The sequence below is a fragment of the Colletotrichum chrysophilum genome (genome assembly GCF_026319265.1).
Source record: "Colletotrichum chrysophilum strain AFK26 chromosome Unknown scaffold_128, whole genome shotgun sequence".
Taxonomy (NCBI): Eukaryota; Fungi; Ascomycota; class Sordariomycetes; order Glomerellales; family Glomerellaceae; genus Colletotrichum; species Colletotrichum chrysophilum.
The window spans coordinates 55,317-78,931 of record NW_026517415.1 but is presented as its reverse complement, the minus strand read 5'-3'; the positions used below and the strand labels follow the sequence as shown (position 1 = coordinate 78,931).

At 53.1% G+C, this 23,615-nt stretch overlaps 1 protein-coding gene and 1 non-coding gene across 2 annotated transcripts; both read right to left on the bottom strand.

Moving 5' to 3' along the window:
* Nucleotides 1–147: 147 nt before the first annotated feature.
* On the bottom strand, nt 148–1,443 carry COL26b_011052 (uncharacterized protein; the record flags this gene model as incomplete). Its single annotated transcript, XM_053183732.1, has 5 exons — nt 148–772; nt 841–907; nt 954–1,182; nt 1,298–1,363; nt 1,420–1,443. 5 exons carry the CDS (start codon nt 1,441–1,443, stop codon nt 148–150), a joined length of 1,011 nt encoding a protein of 336 aa, XP_053032319.1.
* Nucleotides 1,444–9,675: 8,232 nt separating this feature from the next.
* COL26b_011051 lies at nt 9,676–9,748 on the bottom strand. The gene has a single exon. It is a non-coding gene; the product is annotated as a tRNA-Lys (tRNA).
* Between the last annotated feature and the right edge of the window lie 13,867 nt (nt 9,749–23,615).

Here is a 23,615-nt window from a genome sequence, read left to right as displayed (position 1 = left end):
CTAGCATCCCCTCGCTACTGAACATATCCAACATACCCAAACAACCCATGCTCCCTCATGGCCATCTCCGCCTCGACCTTCATACGCTGCGCCGCGCGGTGCATCTCGAGCGCCCGCGTGAACGCCTCGCTGGGTTGGTGATGCTCGTTAGACGGTCGACGAGAGACCACGGTCGAACGCCGCGAGGAGACGACCGTGGTGCCGAACGGGGAAGAGACCACGGTGCTGTTGGCGGCGGTACGACGCGCGTGGGGTCGTCGCGGGGAAATGAAAACGGTGGTCGGCGGCGAGGAGATGATGGTGCTGGTGGGCATGGGGTGGGGCGTCTGGATTCTTTGCGGCGGGGTGAACGCGGTCGATGACGGTGTTGGTGCCGGCGGAGCTGAAGGGCGAGGACACAACGGTGCTGTTGCCCACAACGCTGCCCCTGCGAGGCGTGCGAGGCGTCTGAGGCGGGGTGTACACGGTCCTGGCCGGCGCAGAGATGACCGTGTTGTTGCCGACGGTGCTGAACGGCGCGGAGACAACGGTGTCGGTCTCAGCGAGATTTGCCGCCGGGGCGGGCTGGGGGGACGGCATTGGACCAGCGGGCGTCAGGTCGACGGATGGAATGGGCTCCGCGACTGGCTTGCTGGCGGGGACCTCGTCCGCCTCGCTGGCGCCCCACGGGTTGAACGCGGGGTCGTGCTCGAGACTTGCCCACGCGTTGGGCGTCTCGGGAGCGGGGGCGGGGTCGGTGGCCGGGCTGTTGAGATCGTGGACCGAGGGCCGACTGCTGAAGGTGTGAGCTTTCGAGATTGGTCAACATCACGGCTAGCAACAAAGAAACCGGGGACGTACACGCTCTCAGGGCTAGACGGCGCCTGCAAAGACATGCTGCCAAACTGCTCGACGAGTGCGGGTTGTTCTGCGCGTATCAGCCCATACTCCCAACCATGACGCGGACGACCAACCTCCCTGCCACCAGTCCGTCTTGCCGAGAGCCTGGCGCATCCAAGCTTCGACAGCATCAACGCCGCCATGTGCCCATTCCGCCGTCTGCTGCTCGTCCCACCTGTAGCAGCGAGACACCGCACACCAAGAGACAAGCGCCCCGTTGCCGGGCTCCTTCACCCACTTGGTTGCATGGTGCTGCACCAGCTTGTCAAAGTATGGCAGGACGAACGCCCAGGCCGGGTCGTGCTGCAGGATATTACATTCGGCGCGCAGGCGAGGGATCGGGAGGCGGTTGGTGTCGGAGGGGAGGATGCGGTCGGCGTAAAGGGCGAAGAGGATGGTGGCGCGCGTGCGAACGCACCAGCGGAAGCCGCGCTGCTTCTTTGGGCTTGGATTCGTAGAAGGACAGCAGGGTGCCACAGAGTTTCTGGGGCGAGGTCAGTCAGCATGAGAAGGATGATGAAGAGGGGGGTTGCGACGTACAATGGAGTTGTTGGTGAGGCACATCGTGGCGACGGACAACCAGCAATAGGCTCGTAAGATGACGAGCTTGCGGGTGACGAAAAGGTCGCTGTTGCATCTCCCGGGGAGTCCGTGGATATACCAGACGACTCTTGCAGAATGTGCTCTGCAAACCGTTTACCGCTATCGTCACCGCTCCTGCGACCGTCTCTAGACCGCCATCATCGCCGTTCGTTCGAATGTCTCTGAGCTGATGCTGCCCATTGCCGAAACAGGAGGGGCAATCGTGGTGGCCATGGCCGGCGACACTGAAAGCTCCCCAGAGCTCCTGCGAGCTTCTGCAGGTTCATGCGGCGTGGTGCGTGAACACTGGAGCCTGCGTGAGACCGGCGAACTGGTTTGCGGCGGGCATCGTGACGTGGATTCTGCCAGTGGAGAGGAAATGAATGGTGGACTGCAGGCATGCAGGCAGACGAGAGGTGTTGATGCGGTGCAAGGAGGATGCCAGTCGCGCTGGGAGACGGTCTGGGCTGGCACCTGTCGTATCTGCCAGGTGGGCACCAGCCACACCGGTCACAAGCCTCCGATTTTCTAGGGCGATGTGCTGCCGGGCGCCACACTTCACATCCGCCCACAGCTGGCCTGATAAAGTCGTCGCACCTGCGACGAGAGCTTTAATTGCAGCGGACAATCGCATTTGTGGTACCTTAGTGGTCTGGTTCACTGATATTAGTGATGTGACTGGCCAGCCTTAGGATACCGCTGGTATCGTAAGGGCAGGCCAACCAGAGAGACGATTCACCCTTAGGATACCGTCGGTATCATACCTAAGGGTAGGCCAATCAGTGGGACCGTAGTGCAATAGCGGAATCTGTCACAGCCACGAGGAAGGTTCTGACCGATCCACTCATCGTGGACCTCTTCGGCCGGTCGCTCCGTTTTCAGGGACAACCAAAAGTCTCGTCAGACCCATATATTCTCCCACGAACGAGACGTAGTTGCTCAAGGTCCTCGCCGGAAGCTTCCGTCACTACGATGCATTGTATGGACCCGAGAACAGTAGGTTCCAGACTCAAGAGACCAAGTGCGCCTGCTCGACGCAGCACCTGGATTTTACGAGGTCCTGTACCGTGGGACTGCTCTATCGCGGAGTATCGCAAGCCCGCCGACAGCTGTTCATTCTATTACAGTCTGGTCCAAGCACCTTGAAGTCGCGAATTTAGTGATTACTTCGTCGTGTTCAATAGACTAACGCTATGCACCAGCCGCGCTGTGCTACCATTCAAATCGCAATAGCCACGTACGGTAGGTACCTCAAGGCACCGAGAAGTTCAAGTGGGCCAGTTTATTCACCTGGTGGGTCACAGCACCGTGTACATTGGCCTACAAACCGCAGCTTACGTAACGTTGAAGACTGACTGAGGCTCGAACTCATGCCTGCCAAAGCACCGCACAGAAATTTCTCGCTGCAGTCCACGTCCATCCGCGCAAGACCAAAAGACGGAAATTTTTTATCACGAATGTCTAGACTAGGCATGAATCATGTGCGATTAATTGATTTCGTTATGCTCATTTTCGAGAGATGTTGTCGCGCGCGCTCGACGTGGGATGGCGTTGCTGCCCCCACGTATTGAACAGCGCCCCCCCCTCGGGTAGCGGGGAATAAGATCTCAGCCCATCGCGAATCTAAGACCTTTGTGGGTCAATGTACACCTGGGGGTGCACAATGACCGACTTTTAACTTCTCGGTCACGTAATCGGACGCCCAGGACATCAGCGACCTTAACGACAAGTACCCAAGTTGAAGTTGTTATGCACGCCGAAGTTGACATGTCGAGGTTTGATGATGGCGCTTAGATTCCTCATGTCGCTCAAGGTTGACTGTAAAGAATCATATTGACGCGATGCCCCATACCCAATGCCTCTGACAAACTACATGCAGGTCGAAGGTTCCGTGAAGATCACGCTGCGCAGCCCAAAGTCGGGGCGTCAAGTCGCTCAGGTTGCCGGCTGAACGTCAAAGATCGAAGTTGCTATTCGAGGTGCCGCCTCTAGGTATATGCAGATGGTGTCTTTGAGGAGGGTTTGTGCAACTGTCGGTTAAAGTGACCGTATTCTGCGCTTTAGAGTGCAGCCATCCTCTATTATTACAGAAACATCGCGCGTCGAGATGTGCGGTGAAAACTGGATGCAGGGCCAGGTGCAGAAAATTTGATGGAACGCAGCGCACGGCGATAAGGCGTCTACTGTGCGGGCGCAGTCAGCAGGCCGCTCGTCGCGATCGCGGTGTGCCACGGTATGCTTTGGTGTGGGGCTGCGCCTTCAGTTTTCAAGAGCGTGTGTGGACAAGGCTCTTTTTAGTAATGAGACACCTTGGTTGTGGTGGACGAGACATCCTGATGGTACCTTAGGGGACGAGACACCTTGTTGGTGGATGTGACCCGACGAGACACCTCAACAGTGAGTGCCAGCGAGATTCTGTAGGACGGACCAGACTCGTACCGTTCATTGCACCGTCCACCTTCACCGTCGACCCCACCGTCCATTCCCACTGCAGTGTGTTCAGTCACGTTCAGTGCTCCGCCCACCACGTCTCCGCATGCGCCACATCACATGGGCAACGCCAGGTTAAGTTACGGCAACCACAACTCCACGCTTTCCATCCAAGGCCCTGAACCATTTCCCGAAATGCAGATGCGCAGTACCGCTTCAATCCTGCCACCATTGTCCCTACCACTGAAACACCAAAGCCCGCTTATCAAGTAGAACACCCAGCAGCCACGTCTCTTTCCGTGTTGCTGGGCATGCCCTCGATCCTGTCTTGGGGATGGGGTTCCGACCGTGAACACCGAGCAAGGACCACGTCGCGTCGATGAAAATCTTCTCCAGTCGAGGAGCCAGCATGTCTGGTGTCTGTGAAGTTCGGCTCATTGAGTTTGACGGTCGTGAGGGTAGATCGCTGAGGTGTTTTTCCAAAGGTGCCTGGCCGTTAGCGATGGTGCTTGGTCATCTGGTCAAAGAGAGGTCCACCTGCCGACTTCAGCGCTAGAACCGGCAGCTGGTCACTCAAGTGGGAAGGTAGGCCCGTGGTGGGTCCAGGTGTCTGCGCAGACGACCTACTGGAAAATGTCCTGCCGATTTGATGTCCTGCCGACCAATGGACTTGGAAGCATGCGCCTGCCTCCCCTACTTCGTACCTGCTCTGGTTCTTCGGACACAATCCGATGCGTCCGAAGACGACACTGGACCACACCAGCCTCAAAGTGTAGCTTGTGAAGCCTAGGAAGCAACTGGGCCAGCTCGTGCCTGAGATCTCTGCACTGCACACAACAGGAAGGTACCCGCCTCAAGAGAAACCCATCTTGGTCAGTTACAACACCGCTTCGTCTTTTTCCACCGACAATCCACTCACCGAGTGTGCCAGCTTCTCCAGTAAGCCGCCAGGCTTCAACGGAAGTGCCACGCGACACTGGGTCGCCTTCTCCAACGAAGAAGCACCGGGGCGAGTAGGCCACAGCCAGCGAAGCTGTTACGGCCTGATATTTCTGAGCTTCGGGCGTGTCTGCGGTGGATGTGGATGCGAGAGGGATGGGAATGGGACCCCAGTGCGTCAGTTCGCTGCGCCAATGCGCGCGCGCAAAGCTAATGGTGTGCCCAGTTGATGATGCGCGAAAGGATCGCGTGGCAAGAGACATTGAGGACTCGAAGCGCATGGGTCTGATCAAGGTTTGCGTCTACGACTGCTCCGTCAGAGCGAATCGGCCCACTCACAGATCGCATCGGCCGACCCTGGGACTTTGCGGTTCACCAGCGAGAAGACGGTCCTGCGCGAAAAGATGCGGAAGGCTGTCAACGAGAGACGTGTGACGAGATGGCGGTGTCGTCCTATCACTAGCAAAAAGGCAGTCGCGACTCGGGCCAGTTCTAATTCGACGCAGCATCCTCCCTCCTTTCAGTTGCAGCCGAACGCCGACTTCCCCTCTTGCAACTGCCTGCTTTCGGAGCTCTTTTCTGTCAGAAATCTTCAGAGCAAGTCTGGCATCGCTGCTTTTCATCTCTCTCTGCCCGTGGATCTCGGCAAGAGATGACCATCAGCAAGCCCATCCGAGTTGCAACCTCCAGGCTCGGCATCTTTCGACACGGACGACAACGACAGACGATGTCGATGGCGGACGACAATAATGACGGAAGACAGCGATAACGGACAACAACGACGATTGCAAGAAAGTAGTCGGTCTGCTTGCGAGGCGAAAACCAGAATTCACATCCTGGTGTCTGTGGCGATGCAAGGTACTGCTCGAGAGGAGGGTACGCCACTTCGAAATTGATCGTACGATGCGTGCCCCCGCGTTGCGAACACCCTCTGCCCCCCCTTCATTTGGGGGTGTTTCGAGCGATTCGAAACCTTCCCCCACGAAAGCCGCAATGCTCCCCTCAATCGTCCTATTCGCTGCAGTTCAACAAGACCAAGGCTAGCCATCTCGATGACCAGCAATACGCTGACCCCTCGTAAGACTCCAAGGACGCCAACGACAACGACCTATGGTCGCCAGCGTGGCTTTTACTGGTAACCGCCTCACCCTCCGTACCTACTGCCCGAGAAGTCTCTTCGTTGCTGCTTCCGAAGCGTGCAGACGCGTAGTTGTACCTGCTTACGGCACTGGTGGTATGTCAGGGCCTCCCCACGTTGGGGCCCGCGTCGGTTCCGATTTCGTTGCAACTCTCCCTGTGACGTTGGCTTTCGGTATCGCCGCGTTGAGATGGGCGAATTGCCTGAACCCAAGAGACAGAGAAAGAGCCAAGAGAATGTCGAGCAGGACCTCGAAGACAAGGATGAGGCGGGCTACCACAAGAGGTATGCCAAGTTATGTCCAGACAGATGCCATCGCTGCTCACATGCCCTGCAGTAGATCAAGTCCACTCGGAGACGCGCTGGCTCGAAGACCTCCATCTTCACACCATTTGTTACGACCGGCAAGGCCACGGAGGATGGCAAGCTGGAGGGGCTTGAACACATCGTTGGAGTCAAGTGGGCCAATGGCAAGAAGAAAAGCACATGGAGACCCAAGAGTGCCCTTTCAACGACGTCGACTTACTGTTGGGGCAGATTTTGTTGTTGTTGTTGGCTCTACATCTGGTTCAAGTTTCCTTGTCTTCCTCTCCGCTATCATTGTTGTGCGCAAGGTGATTGCCGTTGCCGTTGTCGTCGTCCTTATTGTCGTTCTTTGTCGTTATCGTTGTTTGTCGTCGTCGTCATTGCCGTTTTCGTCCTCGCCGTTTTTGTCATCGCCTTCCTCGCCGTCGTCGCCGTCGTCGGCAACGATGATCTGGCTCGCTAAACACGCCTTCTCGCCACGTCTCCTCTCAGCTCTCCCCATCTCATACTTTCACAACAGGTAAGATAATGACAGGCCTCTGACCCACTCTAAACAATTCAACTCCAAAATTTGTTTGCGTGCCTGAAGCCGCAGCCATCCAAAGCTGCCCGCATGACGTGCTGATTCACGCAGCATGTCTTTGACCCCGAGTTAGGCTCATACTACAGGCTACTCCAAGTCTAGCTACTGGACATCTGCGAAATAGTGCTTGAAAGGCCTCCCAAGACACCAGCCAAGATCTTCATACGCTTGGTACCGTCTTAGGGTGCTTCTACCTGTCCTGGTTTTGATGTAGGGATCTCAGACCCAGCAGGATAACGCAGGCCACGTCTGGTTTCAAACGTCGCTTCGCGGATCCCCCTCGCTTGAGAGGCAACGTGGCCGTCTTTGTTTTCTGGTCCCTGTTCTCTTTCGACTTCTGCCCACTGCTTACGCAGCATGTCTTCCTTGAACATGGTGTTTTGGGAACGGGGCAAAGCTATCCAAAGATGATCTGGACTCATTCTATCCCGCAACAAGTTGGTACTTGGGTGTTCTTTCCCTGCGGAAGCCTTTGCTCCAAAGTAGTATGATGCCACGCCGCCACTTCCCATCTCCAACTACAGTTGTCAACATTGGTGCTATACCTCTATCTTCCCTCGAAGTTCTGAATTTTCTAACGATGCTGGTCAAGGACGGCAGGCTGCCTTCACTGCTTGTTCCGGTGAGATGATCTAGCATTCGTTTATGTTGGCAATAACTCTAGGCTTGTCATCCGCACAAGCATCTTCCATCGTAGGGAGCTCAGCAACATCCTATGACACTGCAATTCAGCTGCAGCAAGGGATTCCGGTATCTATAAGCAAAAATAAGCATCGCCCATGTCCCTTGTCCTCCTCGCCACCTTGTATAGCCTGTCTTGCATGATGATCCTGGATGATGTTTTTGGGTGCCATTTAAGGAGACCGTCAGGCATCTCTGCGCCCAGTTGACTCACCACCTTGGGAATTACATACTGAATGTATTTTATAGAATGGACCCGCTAACCCTTTGGAGACATAAGCCGCCCTTCAGCCCGTCGCCTTACCTCCTCCTGTCTGGACCATCAACGCCGCAAGCAGATCAACTTACGCCGAGCTTGAAAGGATGCACTATGATGACTCCAACATACTGGGGGATGGGACATGGCCAAGGCGTGAATGCCCTCATGTTCGTCAGCGATTCTCGAGGTTGCTGAGTGTTTTTCTCGCTGTGGTTGCTGGGCGAGAACGGGGGGAACCCGTTTGTAGGTGGACCGAAGGTGCCACGCACGAACACACACTTCAGAAGACGGTTTCCGGCCGTGCAAATTGACCGTTGAGATGCATCTACCTTAAGCTGGAGTTTTTCTAGTGATTCCAGGTAGCTGATGAATCTCTTGCTAGCTTCTGCCTCAGAATGAACGAAGCGGAAATTATTGCTACTGATGCACATGTGGAATCAAAGCTCTCAACCTTCACTCAAAGAGTAATTCCGAGTTTCAGCGACCAGTGGTGGATGAAAAAGTTGCGCTCCCATTACCATAAAGGCTAGACGTACTAGGTTTGAATGCTTATAGCTCAAGCTTTTGAGATGGTCCATATTGTAATTGAGCCCATCACCACCACAACCAACACGCCCATATGAAGCAGTCTCCACCCTTTCTACCTCAGCTAAAAGATTACTATTGAAACTGCTTTTATGTTTGAATGGGGATCATGTTGTTTAGCGTCAGTTTGAAGTCAGTCAGGGGGGCTCAGAGGCTGAGATATACCCTCAAGTTCAACGCGCCTCTAACACATTGTGAGGCCGGGTGGTCTCGGTGTCTCAGCGTGGAAGCTGGCCCCGGCCAAGCCATGAATTCAGACGCAGCAATGTAGGAATATTTGAAATCGCGACAAATCTTAGCCCGCATGGTGAGCAGACGATGATTTTAAGGACTGATGCCGTGTCCTTGTTGTCAGAACACCTAGTAGTGCCGCTATTGATAGCGCTGCCACCCTGTATGTGATTAGACTGGCGCTTGCTAGACATACGAAGGGGGCCACTTCAGTGGGAAGAGTCATCGGCACTCGGCAGGTTTGCTCAAATTCTCGCAGCAGAACTTCTCACAAATGATTAATGGCGATGAAATCCTGGTGGTACTCATTCAGAACTCCCAGTCAGAGAGCCACGAGGGAAGGATATGAACCGAGAGCGATTCTAGACGATCTCAGAATGAGCCTTCATAAGCGTGCGGTGGGTACCTCCTGAGAGTCTCCCTCCCACCTTGCCCCGAGACTAATTCAGGCGTGCTCTTCCAAGGCCACCACCAACGCGTCACAGATCATTTCAGATTTGATGCCCCATATTGGCTGTGGGTAGGCATTCAGGGTGAACGCTTTCCTGCCTGGGAGGTTGAAAATGATGTGAGTGGCTCGGCTTGAGTGCTCTCTCACCCACGGGCCCGTAACAGTGGGGCCCGGCGACGGAGTGGGGCCTGCCTCCGGGGTACTCCGGCGGTCGAGACACCAATGTAATTGCGACCGTTCAATGTGAGTGCACTGTAATCAGTCAAAGCTTCGAGCAGAACTCTGTCCAGAGACGCCGAACATTAGTTTTGCGTCGCTCAGGGATTGGTGTGCCGTAAATGAGCATTTTGCCTCAATCATCCTGCTTCAATTGACAAAAACCAACAGTTCAGAGTCCACAACGTTGAAATCACGTTGTGATGATCTAAATGTCTCAGCGTCAAAGGTGGGAGTACTCCTGCAACGCTGCATGTCGTTTATACGCGAGGCAAGCCATTCAGCTCGATTCTAAGTGTCGCAGCGACCCACGCAAGCCCAACCATGAGAACAGGTAATCTCCAAAGATCAAAAACACAAAAATGAAGCTGGATGCCAATCGCTGACGGGAATTGAGCCCGACGTGGGGGTCGAACCCACAACCTTGAGATTAAGAGTCTCACGCTCTACCGATTGAGCTAGCCGGGCGACTGAACCCAGCTTGTTTGATGGTTGGGGACGAGTGAAGCACAATTGGATTATGGCGGGTGGGCATCGGGAACGTGGGCGCCGGAGTTGACGGAGGCGAAGCGAGCGTGAGCTGAAGCATTTGTATTCTGCGTTTACACTATGTGCATGGAGATATTCTTGACAGGAAAGGACTGCTATAAATTAGGTAAATCTTTTATCGAGGAAGAGCTGCCGTTTGGCAGGACCCACGGCTACTATTCTTCCGGGCCGTTATCTCTATTTTCCCGCATGGTCGTTGTGTACAACTTGTTTCGTCACTTCTATCTGCATCATGATCGGTTTCGTTTGGCTCATCCAAAAGCCTCGGCATCTCCCGTGATGCCCGTCGTGCCAGCATTAGCCGTTGAAGTTTTCGGTTTGAAGGGCGAGGATCTTGCTAATCTTGGAGCGTCCGAAGCTCGTCTTTATGCCAACTTCAAGCCTGTAACTTGTGAGAGATGAACGCCGATGCTTGCCCCGTGATCTCAGAATGGATTCAAGGACTGCACGAAGTCCTGAAAAGATCTGCATGTCTCTGCATCCACCAACAGAATTTGCTGCTGCCCGAGGGGCTATCAAGGACATCTATCCAGTTGCCGGCGGTCAATCGATTAACCTAGCTACAAGTGTCGGGTAACCTGGCCATAAAGTGCAAAGTAGTGTGGCCGACCCCGTGCATGATTGGGGCCGGCATTCGGGGCTTGGACCTGGAGCGGGCTCCCAACCTTCACGGGTGGGGCTTTGCGTGGGTGGCTGACCAGGTGAAAGGTACCTGTCGCCGCCCGCCGATGGAAAATGCGACCATAAACGCCAGGATCAATGATAAAATCATGGTGAACACAGAAGAAAGATTCAGGCCTGGTCCTCACAGCCGCCTGCTAACGCATGGGCCCCACTCTGCCTCTGGCGGTTCATCTGATTGGCCAGACGCGGCATTCCTGTGCGAAATTTCGCACATGCCCCACAATTGGGACTGAGAGGTCAGAAACGATTGGCCGAGTCGCCTTGACTGAACAAGTGCAAGGCACTGTGCAGCGACAGATGCCGCCACCGGCGTGTCTGACGCAGACGTCTTTTCCGGAGAGGTCCGGGAACGGGGACGGGAGTGTTGGAGAAAAAGGTTGACTCGGTCAAAACTGTCCCGATTTACAGATAGTATCCCTAGCCAATCACAGAACTCTGGCCTGTCAAAAGTCTCGGGTGGATGAAAGCGCATTTTGATTCGGCGCAGTCCATGTGTGAACATCACGCCCGTCGATGAGAACAACGCGCATGCAAACTCCAGGAATCGATTTCTGCATGTTCATCCCGCAATATTTAATATGCGCAGTCGCCTGAATCCAGTCGTCTTCCAGAACGTAAGGTAAGGTAGTGAAATACACATGCACGCCCGACAAGTTGGCCAGGGCTCGGAGGCTTGCGGAACATGACGACCACCCGGTTACATTCCAGGAATCCAAGGAGGGGCCCGGGCTGAAGCGCTGGGCGGGGCGGTCAAATTCCCCTTGCAGGTCCACCTGCCGAATTCAAGCCTGGGATCGGCAGTTGGCCCCTGTAGCTACAGGGAACCTGCCCACTGAAAGGCACGTGCCGCCACAGGCCCTCTCGTTGTGTCGACGCCCTGCTTCCAAACCAGAGACCAGCAGTTAATCAATGCAGAAACGAAGCCGGCTTCTCGAAAACCCCGTTCTAGAACACAATTTCCGCAGCGCGCATGATATGTACGTGCTGTAGATAAAACTTGACGAGCATAACTCAGCCCCCTCATAACGTTGCCCAAGGGAGAGGCTTTGCCGTCCGGGAACGCTGCGAAGCCCGTCCTTGTTCAACAGCCACCATCATCCACGCTGGCTAGATTATGGCTTGGACGACCACGCAGTGGACATCAAGGCCTTGATCCTCCCGAGCCGAGCCTGTTGCGGGAGAGCATCGGGCGCGGGTTCCGTCTTGTCTGCTGCCCTTGTAATATCGGCGCAAACTCCGAGTCGGCGGAGCAGGGGCATGCGGTTGGTAAAGTGGTCACGGAGAACTTGGCCCTTGAATAATGCAAGAAGGCACTACTATGATAAAAAGTTCGACTGGCTTCGCGTAATGCTGGGAGCCCCTAATCCATCATTCTCCTGCCCTGTCGTGCATCTTTCAATCGTGTTCAAGAGGTGAGTTGAGAGAGCCGGCCCATATCAGCAACACCAACCAAAGAATGTTTGCTTTCCCAAAAGGACAAAAATTACAAGCCTTCTTTCGCCTGAATCCCTCCCTCTCGATGGCCACTTTCTTGTCGTGTACTCCTCCTGACGCATCTTCAAAATCGGCCATCTTGTCTCCGAACCCTTGGTACTTGATCACCCTAGACCTGCCTAAAACCCCCGGCAAAGTTGCCATGCACAGGTTCCCGCCAAACTTCCCATTTCCTAGAATCGAAGAGGCCCCCATCGCATTCCAAAGCCCCTCGACGGCGTTTCTGGGCGTGTGATAGATTTTCTTTGAGGTTTCCTTTGTTGTCTTGACCACAGCGATGCAGCCAAGATCCACACCAGGCATGGCTTGGATTTTCGCGATCTGCGAAGGTCGGTAGGTGATTTCGAACTGTTCTCGGGGGATTGAGGGTCGAGTGCCCAATTGATTGTGTCGGTATCTTCGAAGAAAAAGGGATAGCTTCCTGTCTCCAGCACCAAGTCAGCTTTCGGTCTGGCGGTTTTGTCAAGAAAGGACGTCGGGCATAAACAGACCCGAATCAAGGGGGCAGCCGGCTTGAGAGAAAGTGGTTGCACCGAGCCACTTCCGGATTCCAAGCAGCCATCGTGTTGACCAAACCATCTTCGTCGTGGTGAAAAATGCTTCGTTCCAAGACGTTGGCGAGCGCGGGTATAGCAGACATCAAGATAACATCGCTTGATGGACTTCGTGCGGCTCTTTTCCATCGCAGATCGGTTTTGTGAACAGCTCCTCGGCCTGTTCGGCGAATCGGTGCTTGCATACGTCTTGCGGACGGCGGCGGCGATGGAACGAGTGGGAGATTAATGATTTAAAATGTGCTGCTAGCTGGCTTCAAGCTTGCCGGCGACGCAGGTTCAGCAAAGTAACGGACTCAGACGGGCAGAAGGCAGACGGGCGGGGGGAAAGTCCGTGGTGGGCTTCTGATTCCTGTGAGGTGCTTGGAGAGGTACTGACGATTTTGGAGGTGCTGACGAAAAATCGTCAACGCCTCACCGGAAGGGCTCCGAAGGGAAAGTACCGCGCGACGTGCTGCCTGCTCGGCAGTGTTACTGACAGCAGGAAGCTGTAGCCAGATGGCCCTGCAGATTTTGGGACCTCGTGCCTGCCTCTGTCCTTCGGACGCAGCACATGACGTCAGAGTTCTGCGCAGACATCTTGACCACACCTGGTAACCTAACACTTAAGGCAAGGTACGTACTGAATGGTTCCAATATTCCTTCCGCCAAGAAACGGTGAACTTGTCAGGAGCTGCGTGAGCTTCTGCAACCCCAAGAGGCCAAGTCTATCCAGAGGCATCTAAAGTCCCACGACAACAACCAAATCAACAAGATGATGACAAGTGCGTCGACACATCCCCAGCCTCCGCCCCGACCCTTAAAGGCCCGCACCCGGCACCCGCCATCCCCGACAGTCTGCCAACACGCCATCTCCAGCATGACCTCCTCCCATGCCTCAACTAGCATCTAGTGCGCTTCGATTGCAAGCTCCCTCCCCATGGCACCCCAAAATCAGTCGTCGGATGAGACTAATAGACGGCTGCTTCTGTTGGAACCAACGGGGAACGCGGATCCAGAACGGGCATGCCGGTGCTCTGCTATAATGCGCGCGCAGTGAGTTGGTACCCTGTAAGGATTCGGAGCTGCGAGCAACAATCGCGACAGGCCCGACCCGGCTGATCCTGCTTTTTTAAATCCAGTTAGGATGATACATGCTCAATCATCCAAATTTGGGGTGATCCGTGCAAGGCAGCCCAACTCCCAAGGTATGGCACGAACTAAATGGTCCTCTCGAACCTTCTTTCCGAATAACCTCTCCCTCACCAACTGCATAACCAGCGATGACAGTCATTTCATCGAGCAGAAATATTTGGCTTTCGATGCGGTTGTGCATCCTAGCGGACCAAATCTGCCTCCTGTCAATCGTGTCTGGAGGCTTGAAACCTGTCTTCAAGGTCGCCAGCAAGCTCATCGACTCTGTTATCCTTGCCTGAACCCCTGTGCTCCGAGATTCCATCAAGGTACGGTGGACCGTTCCAATGAAACCAAGCCGGAACACACCGAGATGAGGCTGCGCAGGTGCTTGGGTGAGTCCTTAGGTTCCTTCTCAAGGTGATGCATGTTCGCCCGGTGAAGTAAGGTACCCGCCCCACGCTACCTTCCAGGTTCACAGGAGACCTGCTACTGGATGTGCAGCTGCACGTTGTCGACCTGATTTCGACTTCCTCGCGTGCCTCTGCCTTGCTGCGGATGAAGGCCACCACGCGCAGGTCTTCCATCCCTGCTGTCTGCCCCAAGACGCAGCCCAAGGGAAAAGCCTCCGTCTTCATTCGAGACGTCTTCTGCACAGTTTCATCTTGCCGCCAACCTCTATCACTTCCAGCCCGCTCCCATTTGCGTCCATAACAACCTTATTTAGGATGCCGACGCTCGAACTTGGACACCCTTTTCATGCTTTCGTGCAGCAGGGTATCGCCTGCGGGCACACCTTTCTGACCGCTGCATGACCCTGATGAAGACATCTTCGAGGGCCAGGATGGAAGAGCAACCTCTATGGCAAACCTATGGGGTATATAGAGAGGGCGCGAGCCGTCTTGCTTTCAGGGGTAGCTCCCCTTCCGCAGAACCCAACTTCAACCACTCCAATTCGCGTCCGCAACAACCTCGTCTGGATGCGGTGACCTTCTAACACGCTCAATATCCGTCCCAAATTCCAAAGTATCTCTCCGAGCATGGGTGGGCTGTCGGCCCCATCACCGGGTGTTGGCTTTGGTTTGCACTCCAGCCAACATTGAACTTATGTCTCTCTGCGACTCCTACTCCACATGGAAACCGATCTGGCAAGGCGATTGCATGCACCAGAGCCATGACGCGGTGCATTTGAGGTCAGCCACGACAGCCCCGCAGGCGCACCAACTCTTGGATTTCATGTGCTGACTTCCGTTCTAGAGAAGCCTGACCCTCTCCCTCCCTCCTCCGGCCGCATGTTTCTTCCCATTCCAACCTTTCGAGTTGCCACAACTCCACTGACGCTACCGTCAATAACCGTACTGGCAGCTTCATCAGCCAATCGGAGGACCCAAACACCGTCGAATCTGCGCAGCCTGCGGCGAAGCAACCACTTTCAAAGGCGTCGACAGACCATTGAGTTTGTAGTAACGACGCAGCCCCCCCGCAAAAAGACTTCGGCAAACTCACCCTGTTCGCGGGCTCGATTCTGGAAACACTGCATGGATACTTTGACCTGTGCCCTCTAACGCTGAAGGAAAACCATACAGAAACCAAACAGGTTCCTGTTGGCAAGCAAACCCTCTGAGCATCACCTACAGTTCTACCGACAACTATGAACTTCTCAGACCTCTACCGCCCCCGGGGCCGGTCATACCCGCGCCACCTATCTCGCCGGTAAAGCGGAGGGCCGCTGCACATCTGCGAGGATGGCGGTCCTTAACGAGCTCTCAGGCGTCAAGGTCACCATCGAGGTCAACCATGTCAAGGCCCAAGAGTACAGCGACGAAGACGGCCCCGCCGAGGACAAGAACAACAGACGTGCAACCAATTGGCAGTCCTTACCTCAAGTACATTGAATCCAAAGATGACTCGTGGTATCGATAGTGAGGGGCGTGTTGTGGTGCGAAATAAACCCTCGACCAACGCACCAACAAATCCTACTTCAACGTCAGTGTCGTACCCGGCTGCTCCTCGCCACAGCAACAGCCTCGCTCAAGACAGGAAGTGGTACGTCCTCCCGCCGAGGCTCACGTGCCGTCGTGGGCTCTTTCCTTCACGATTCCACAGTCAAGAGAGCAAACAACGACAGCTGCCTTTGCGAGCCGCAACACCCCAGGCCAACTAGCATGCGGCAGCCCGATATGGGGATCAGGTTCTCGGCACCGGCCGGCTCATCGGCTGCGCCCACAAATAAACCCCTGCGGGGCGGAACGTGGGACCCGGGCTCTGGGCTGAGACTCGGATAGGATCTGGACCGGTTCCCGCAAAACGACTACGAGAAATTCACCCAATATATGCTCGCTGTCTGGACAACACTCCCCAGAGGGCTTGACACAAAGTGTCTACTAGCCACGGAAGGCAGTACGAAACCCACTTTCCTTCCTTCTGACCTTTCTAACGCCCACAGGCGCACCTTTTTGACTGCCGTATGACTCTGACGGAGACATTTACGGGGGCCAGGATGGGTCACACCAGGGCCTGTTGACGCCCCCTTAAGATTCTCTCGAACGCCATCCCTCGACCATCCCGCCTTCGCAGTCCTCGCGAAAGAGGGCATGTCTCTAGCATCCCTCCTCAACGCTTCCGCCTCACGGCAGGGCCGACGGTGAGGTCCACACTGTTCCTCTCCTATCGTCTCGGTTGGAAATCACCGCCATAAGCAGCCCAAGGTGTCGAGGAGAACAAGAGAGAAGCTCAGGACCACCGTCTTCTGTCCCCATGAGGGCATTTTCCGGACTGTTTCACAGGAGAATCAGACGAGTCGGAGTCTCGCAGATTATCTGTGATCCCAAAGTAAGACAAGGATGTCTCCTGGCTCACACCAAGGGCCTCGGCAAGACTATGCAAGTCATTACTCTGCTCGTCGAAATCACCGAGTTTGCACAGCCTTCGTACGAATCCTTCTTCCCTTCTAACTTTTCTTTCGCAGTTTGCCGCCTGGAGGCGCACCGACCTGTCAGCTCTCAGATACCGAATGACATGAGACAATCGAAGACCTTGATGCTGTGCTCGTCCCTGTTGGTTGAGCATTGGTTCGATGAGGAAGAAGGAGGAGCCGCATGTCTAAGCGTTCGAACCTGATGAATGAAACGTCTTGGTAGATGCTTTCGCAGTAGTTAGTCTTCAACAAAGCCAAGGATTTCACCATCGAGGTCGAGCAAAGTGAGCCTCCATTGTCCCTCAGAACCAGCCAAGCCCTTCGACGATCCAGTCCCATCAGATTTACACATCATGCCTGTGAACACTTTCTTCCTCTTTCCTCAGGGCATGCGAAGGCTAACTATGTCTGGAACCTCATGTAGCAGAGGATGGCAGTCTTATCGCTCGCAAAAGAGGGCATCCCAAATGCTTCTCAAACAACAAGACTTTACAGCACAAGACCACCTCACGCAGAGGAACTTTTGACGCCGTTACTGTCGACCTGGCCACCTAGTCGTCAGCCGATTTCCTCAGACTCTACGCCATGCTGGAGAAAACCATGGAGAATACCTTCTTGAGACGCTGACTGAGATCTGTCAGTATTATATTATACCGGCGCACGAGCACTAAAATGTGAGAAACGCTTTGTAAAATGCAGCTTCACCCTGAAGGCAACGGGTAATTCACGATGTGGTCTTCTCATCTCCTTGAGGACTTTATATATTTGAGAACGCGTCATGACTCGTCCTTCTGATAGATGCGGCGGCTGAGTCTTTGGAGTTGGTCAAACGACTCTTATGAAGCCATGGAGGCCGACAGTTCATTATTCCCTCTATATGCAGATTCTAGTTTGTCTTCAACACTGGGTTTCAGACGATGATGTCTCTGGCGGCGCGTGCTTTTTGGAATAATGATTGAGCATGATATTGTGTGTATCTTGATCATTCAGAATGACGGTTGAGTGACTGACATCACAAACTGTTCAAGTGAGGGATAGGATGACGAGAATATCGAGAATATACAAGCCTGAGCGGCGAAAGCTCATATCGGTATTTGATCTACTAGTAATCAAGCGGTCTGAAACGGTCTGCTACCCCTTATTGCCTCAAGTGAAACATCTCATGTGATAAATTCGAGGAATACTTAGCAGTATCAATCATACCGACACAAGCTTTTGCTGGGGTCTTATGTAGAGAGTAGATCCTCTCCAATAAAAGACGGCGATTGTAACTGAAGTGTGCTTCTCTGTTCCCGCATTTCGCATGCTGGCAATCTTCAACATGCGTCCCATCCGCGTGTGATACGAACATCGGCCGTCCGCGCATTCATCTGTGCGCATAAAGGAGTACCAGATTGAGCAATGACAGATGTAATGGTTCGTGAAAGTGTTGCATGGATTGAACTGCGGTCAAAGTCAGAGTCACCTCCTCGTCCGTACTTGGAGTTAGCAGCTCGTCTTTTCAAGTCAGAACCAACACTCGCATTCAATGAGCCTCTGAGTCGGTACCAGCAGTTTTAAATCAACTGAAGTCTTCGTCTGGCGTAACAAGATGTTTGAAGCCAAATACAAGGGCCGTGGGAAACACAGCTCGTTCATCGATACAAGCTCAAGCCGCCAACTTCATCAGACGTGGGCTTCAGGCGATCTTCAGATTGTGCTTCGGGGTGGCTGAGATTGGAGGTTTCTTAGCAATTTCAGACACCCTGTCGATCAAAAGCCTGTCATCTGGGCCTTGCGTTGGCCCCTATTGCATCAATGACGACAAAGCTCCATTGGTATGAAGAAAGACGCAGATGTCTTGGGTCTCAGGACAATAAGACATAAGTACTTCAGTCGACCGTGAGATGGAAGGGCGGCAGGCGACAGCCATTGCAAGTCCAAAGGGCTAGTTCAGGTGATGGAATCACTTGGAGAAGGATGCAGCACAAGTGTTGGCTAGCAATGGATAATTCACAGATTGCAAATTTGATGATGCCTACATGGGACTTCTGAAAGGACTGATATGCAGTCATCTCCGCACATGACGTCTATCCAAAAGTTCAACTCGCGATCCCGAGACGCAGGTTGAGCTGCTTGAATGTGGGACATAGCAATCTTGCGGAAGTCTAGGAACGTGAGACGCAATATTGACGCCGCATCAGGGCAATCGATATTTTGACGACTTCTATGGAAGTTGTATGGATTTACCCTGGCGTGCGTGCTCCTGTTTGTATAGGAGGAATGTTAGCCAGCATGTGTCGTCTCCCAGAACGATGTCTCATGGAACGAAATCTAGACTCTTGTCCATGCTCCCCAACTGAACTCCACGTTAGCCAGCCCCACTTAGCTCATGAGACGAGCTTTGTAAATTGAACATTGATGAATCCCAGTTGCTGGGTGGATGTTCTGTTCTCCTCCTCTGGTCCTGAGGACTCCGCGTGCGCTGTGCCCGACTCGCATACAAGAACGGCTTCATCTTCCAAGTGGATGTTGGCGTCATGGGGATCGAGAGCCTTCAGCCGCGAGTCTAGGTGCGCAGTATCAAATCGTCTTCACGTAAGATATCGCTCAACTCTCAGGCGCATCAGCCATGAAATTTGCGGAAAGGACGCCGCGGTCCGCTTCGCGATGGAGCCTAGTAGTGGCCAGATGGTGATGCGCAAGTTCCCTGATGGGAGCTTCCGAAAGCGCGATATTTGGAGAGTGTGACCTCGACACTATGCCAGAGCATAATTGTGTCGAAGGTGGTTCAAGCCAAATCAGCTAGTGCGTCATAGATCTAATAAGTTCTGCAAGAATAGACTCTCTGAGGTCTTGACATTACATGCTTCAAATACGCTACGGTGGTCTTCATATTGGGGGAGGTGAATATTAGTTGTTTCTTCATAATTTTGAGACTTATCATTAGGTGAGGATTGTCTCAGAATCTTCCGATCCAGGTGTCATGAGATTGAGCCCGTGTGTCGACTGTCTATATTTGAAACGACTGTAGCCATCGAATTCCAAGGTCAAGTTACCATTTGATCGTTCTGGACAATTGGCAGATGAGATAAGCGTCAACAGCGCTTTTGCTTGTTTACACCTCAAGCCACAGATGAAGGAATGCGATGCATACTGGATTAAACCAGAGACTCGTAATGGAAATTGATGAAAATGGAAATACTTGAATTGGTGGAGGGACACTCAGGCGATAGATATCACATTTTTGATCGTCAAGAACGAAGATTGATAGCCATGAGCCCGACGAGACTTTTGCAAGAGTGAGATTGGAGGCGAAATAACATAACCCTCAATATACGGCGGGGTGTTGGTCAGGCCAGATTGCTGATCATAACTTACTTTTGCTGCGGCTTTGAAGGCGAGCGGGAGTAGAGATGCCTTTTGCGTCCAGCTTGAAGCCGATGGCAGCGAATGCCGTACGAATGATGGCATGGTGTGAGAGGAAGAGATGTTGATACTTGCCCCAGGCAAGGGGTCAGCTGTTGGTTTCCTGGTTTTGGACTTCAACGTGGATACTAAGAATGCGACATCTATTCATGTCTGGCTAAAGATCCTACTACCGTCCTGTTATACCAGGCGTAGCCAGAGTCTGAGCATGAACCACATTGACTTTCCCATAGACTCAGTTGTCAAGGTCTGCCAGTCGGGACGCATGTGGGGAGAGAGACAGCAATCAGTTGGAGTTAGTTTGAAAGTACTATCAGGGATCATACCAGCACAAATCAATGCCTGGACTTTTGACAATATGCTTCCCCGCCATCTGCTTTCTTAGCTCATGGGCCATAACGCTTCGTTCCGAAGCTAAGCGGAATGAATCTTCAGACAGGCCGACGAGGAAGATCCATCGAACTGAACATAGATGGGTTACAATTCCGGGACCAACAAGATGGGCAAATCATCTCAAGTGGACCCGTTTAGAAGACATGGCTCATGAAGAATGAGAGTGATGAGTGAAAGTGACGGATGTGAGGGAATGAAAGTGACGGTTGGGAGTGACGATTGGGAGTGACGATTGGCAGTGACGATTGGGAGTGACGAAGAGAGTGACGAAGAGAGTGACGATGAGAGTGACGATGAGAGTGACGAACGAAAGAGACGAACGCAAGTGACGAATGAGAGTGGCGAACGAAAGTGACAAACGAAAGTGACGAACGGAAGTGACGAAAGTCAAGAGAAGGATTGACTTTCAGGGCCGCTCCATTTACCTCACAAACTATCTAAACTAAGGAAGCAGCAAGACCGCCACAGGCCTGCAATTCGACAACTCCTAAAACCGCATGATGAAAACCCGACTGGGCGCGGCAGAGAAGGTTAGAATGAGAAGCAGACCGACACCTGAAGATGACGGGTTACAGGAATTAAATGCAAAAGGAAAAGAAAACTTGCAGCAAGATGAACGGGAAAAGGTTCGTGCCTTAGCTTGGTCTCCCTGTCTTGTGTCCCGGGAAATTAACGCTGAAGCTTGGGCGGCGTCTGCATGTGTCCAAAGCCGCAAAGTGTCTCCCATCGGCAACAGGTCTGGCTGTCGCCCCGAACCATTCAAAACTGGGAATGAATACCACTAGGTCGCTGATGCTCTGTTGCGTGACGTGAGACTGTCCGCTAGCAGGCGTGCAATATCGGATGTGTTGGACGTGCACAATCAATGACAGCACTTGGACCTCAACAAACACGTTCGGCCTAGCTGCGTGTGTAGTCGTAAATTGGATCAGTGTGCTGATTGTTGTTCCGGGCGGTGATTTGTCTTTCCGCCAGTGGATTCAAGGTTCTGACTGGCAGTGTTGGTGTGGCGCCGTGGAGATGTTTTCGGCCACCATTCTTTTTGGCCCCGGTCAAGCCTTGACTTTTGACCATCAATTCATTGCCCTGAGTAAGTCGCGTCAAGTGAAGGCTTTCAATTTCTTGCACAATTCAAGCAGCCGTGAAATGTGCGCGTGTCTCAGTGGGTGGCGATGGCGGAGGCTCGGATAGCGACCATGTCACTGAAGCTACAGGGGCCAACTGCCGATTTCAGGCCTGAATTCGGCTTGGGAACTGTTAGGGGGGATTTGGATGCCCCGCCCAGCGCCGTAGCTCCCACCCTCAGTGGATTAGTAGCTGGCACGCCTTGCCCTGTAGCGCCCTGTAAATTTCGACGGGGAACTCAACCTTAGCGGTCCCCTCCCCTTGATGGCAGCTCACCACCCGACTTGACTCGCGAAATTCCCATCCCAACCTCGCCCTGATATCTTCCGCCTCCTGTCCAACACTGCCTAAGTGAAGTCTGCATAGTTCAAGACTAGGAGTACCGAAGTACCGAAGAGAATGTGAGGATAGGAACGAAGTCTTGCAAGCCTTCGACGTGATCTACCATGATTCGACCTAAAAAGGAACCGGAATGAACACGGAATGAACACGGAATGAACCCGTGATGTGTCCGGGGACCAAAAGCCCCGAGGGGAGTGATGCAATTGAATGTGCACACTCAAGATCCGACGACCATTTCTCCGAGACTGCTGGACTTATGATGGATGGGCGCTCACGTTGCCCTGACCTTCGCCTTTCCCTGGCTCTACTAGTCTGCGGCATGGCGTTCATGACCAGCGCGAACACAAAGAAAGGGATTTTTTTCGATCAATTTATCATTTGTACCTAACAAGTCGAAGCCATTCCGGCCTCTAGACGGAGCATAGTCACGCCAAGTTCGTTTCCGCGCCCTAGAAGTAGATGCTCAGGCTGTGATTGTGTTCTGGGTTCTGATGCTTAGCTTGCTGGCATCCCAGGCGCCAGCGCAGACACTCATAGTCATCAACCTTCCCATCTACCTCCCATTCTTTTATAGAATGTATTCTTTGGGGCTTTGGAGTTACTCTCGCGCTCAGCATCACACCGAACGATTGGCAAAGGGCAATTGACATGGAACCAACTTTCAGCCTTATACGCCGAATATTTATGTTTATCAAAGTGTGGCTTCTTTCGGTTGTCCATCAGTCAAACATCTCCTGAGATCGGCTGCAGTCGCAGAGGGCCACATGTACGCCGCAGTTCCAGCAACAAGGCATCTCGTTATCTGCACTATAAAGCCTTAGAGTTTGAGTGAAAGTTGACAATGAGGACTTTTATTGAAATCAGAAGGTCTCACGACGCCATAAGTATGTCCATAATGCTTGCCATCAGGTCTCCTAGTGTGTCCCATTTCTTTGGAGTTGAACGCTCGACAACGAAGACTATACTGTGAGTGTTTGAATGTTTATTCCTTCTGCTACTCTTGTTTCATCCTTGCTAGAAGACATCAGTTAGACTACGAACTGAAAGCAAGAGGAGTGATGTGGGAGACCGCGCCTCCATATATCTATTCAGCTGCATCAGTATTTGACATACTTACCTCAGGAATGAAGCCAAAGTCTGGCCAATGCCCAGATTCGCGCTCTCCTGTGACGGGTAAAGGCCAACGATAAGCTTTCGCAACCGGCACAAGGAAGACGACCGTTTGAGTTGGAAAACTCACATCAGCAATGGCCCATCTCTCCAGTAGAGAGGATCAGAGTGGAAAGCACCTTCTGTCATAGCCTAACCAAATAGCAGTGTCAAACCCGCCGGATAGAAACATTCACCAATGGTTCTCGCGCCCTGAAATCAGACAAGTCCATCTTTGCATGCACGGGCGATTCTCGGGCGATCTCAGCACTAGTGTGCTGGCTTTAATTGCCGCCGTCATCGCCAGAATGCATGAAAGGAGCTTGGGTATTCTTTTGATGCCATGATCCAGCATTGTCGTCAGTCAACAAAGTACTCACTCCGCAGCGTTTCACTGACTGCACCTTTCCTTTACGACATTAGCCCTTTTCTCTGCGAGGCGAGGTAGAGCAGTAAAATCAAAGGGAATCTGGAGTCTAGCTTGCTTGTGTTTCTCTCGTTATATTGGGTGATAAATGAGAAAGCGAGATAGGACGCGAAATTGATCCCTGAAACCCCCAAAACATAGTGAAGGAGATAAGCAATTTCCGTGAATGATCGTCTCACC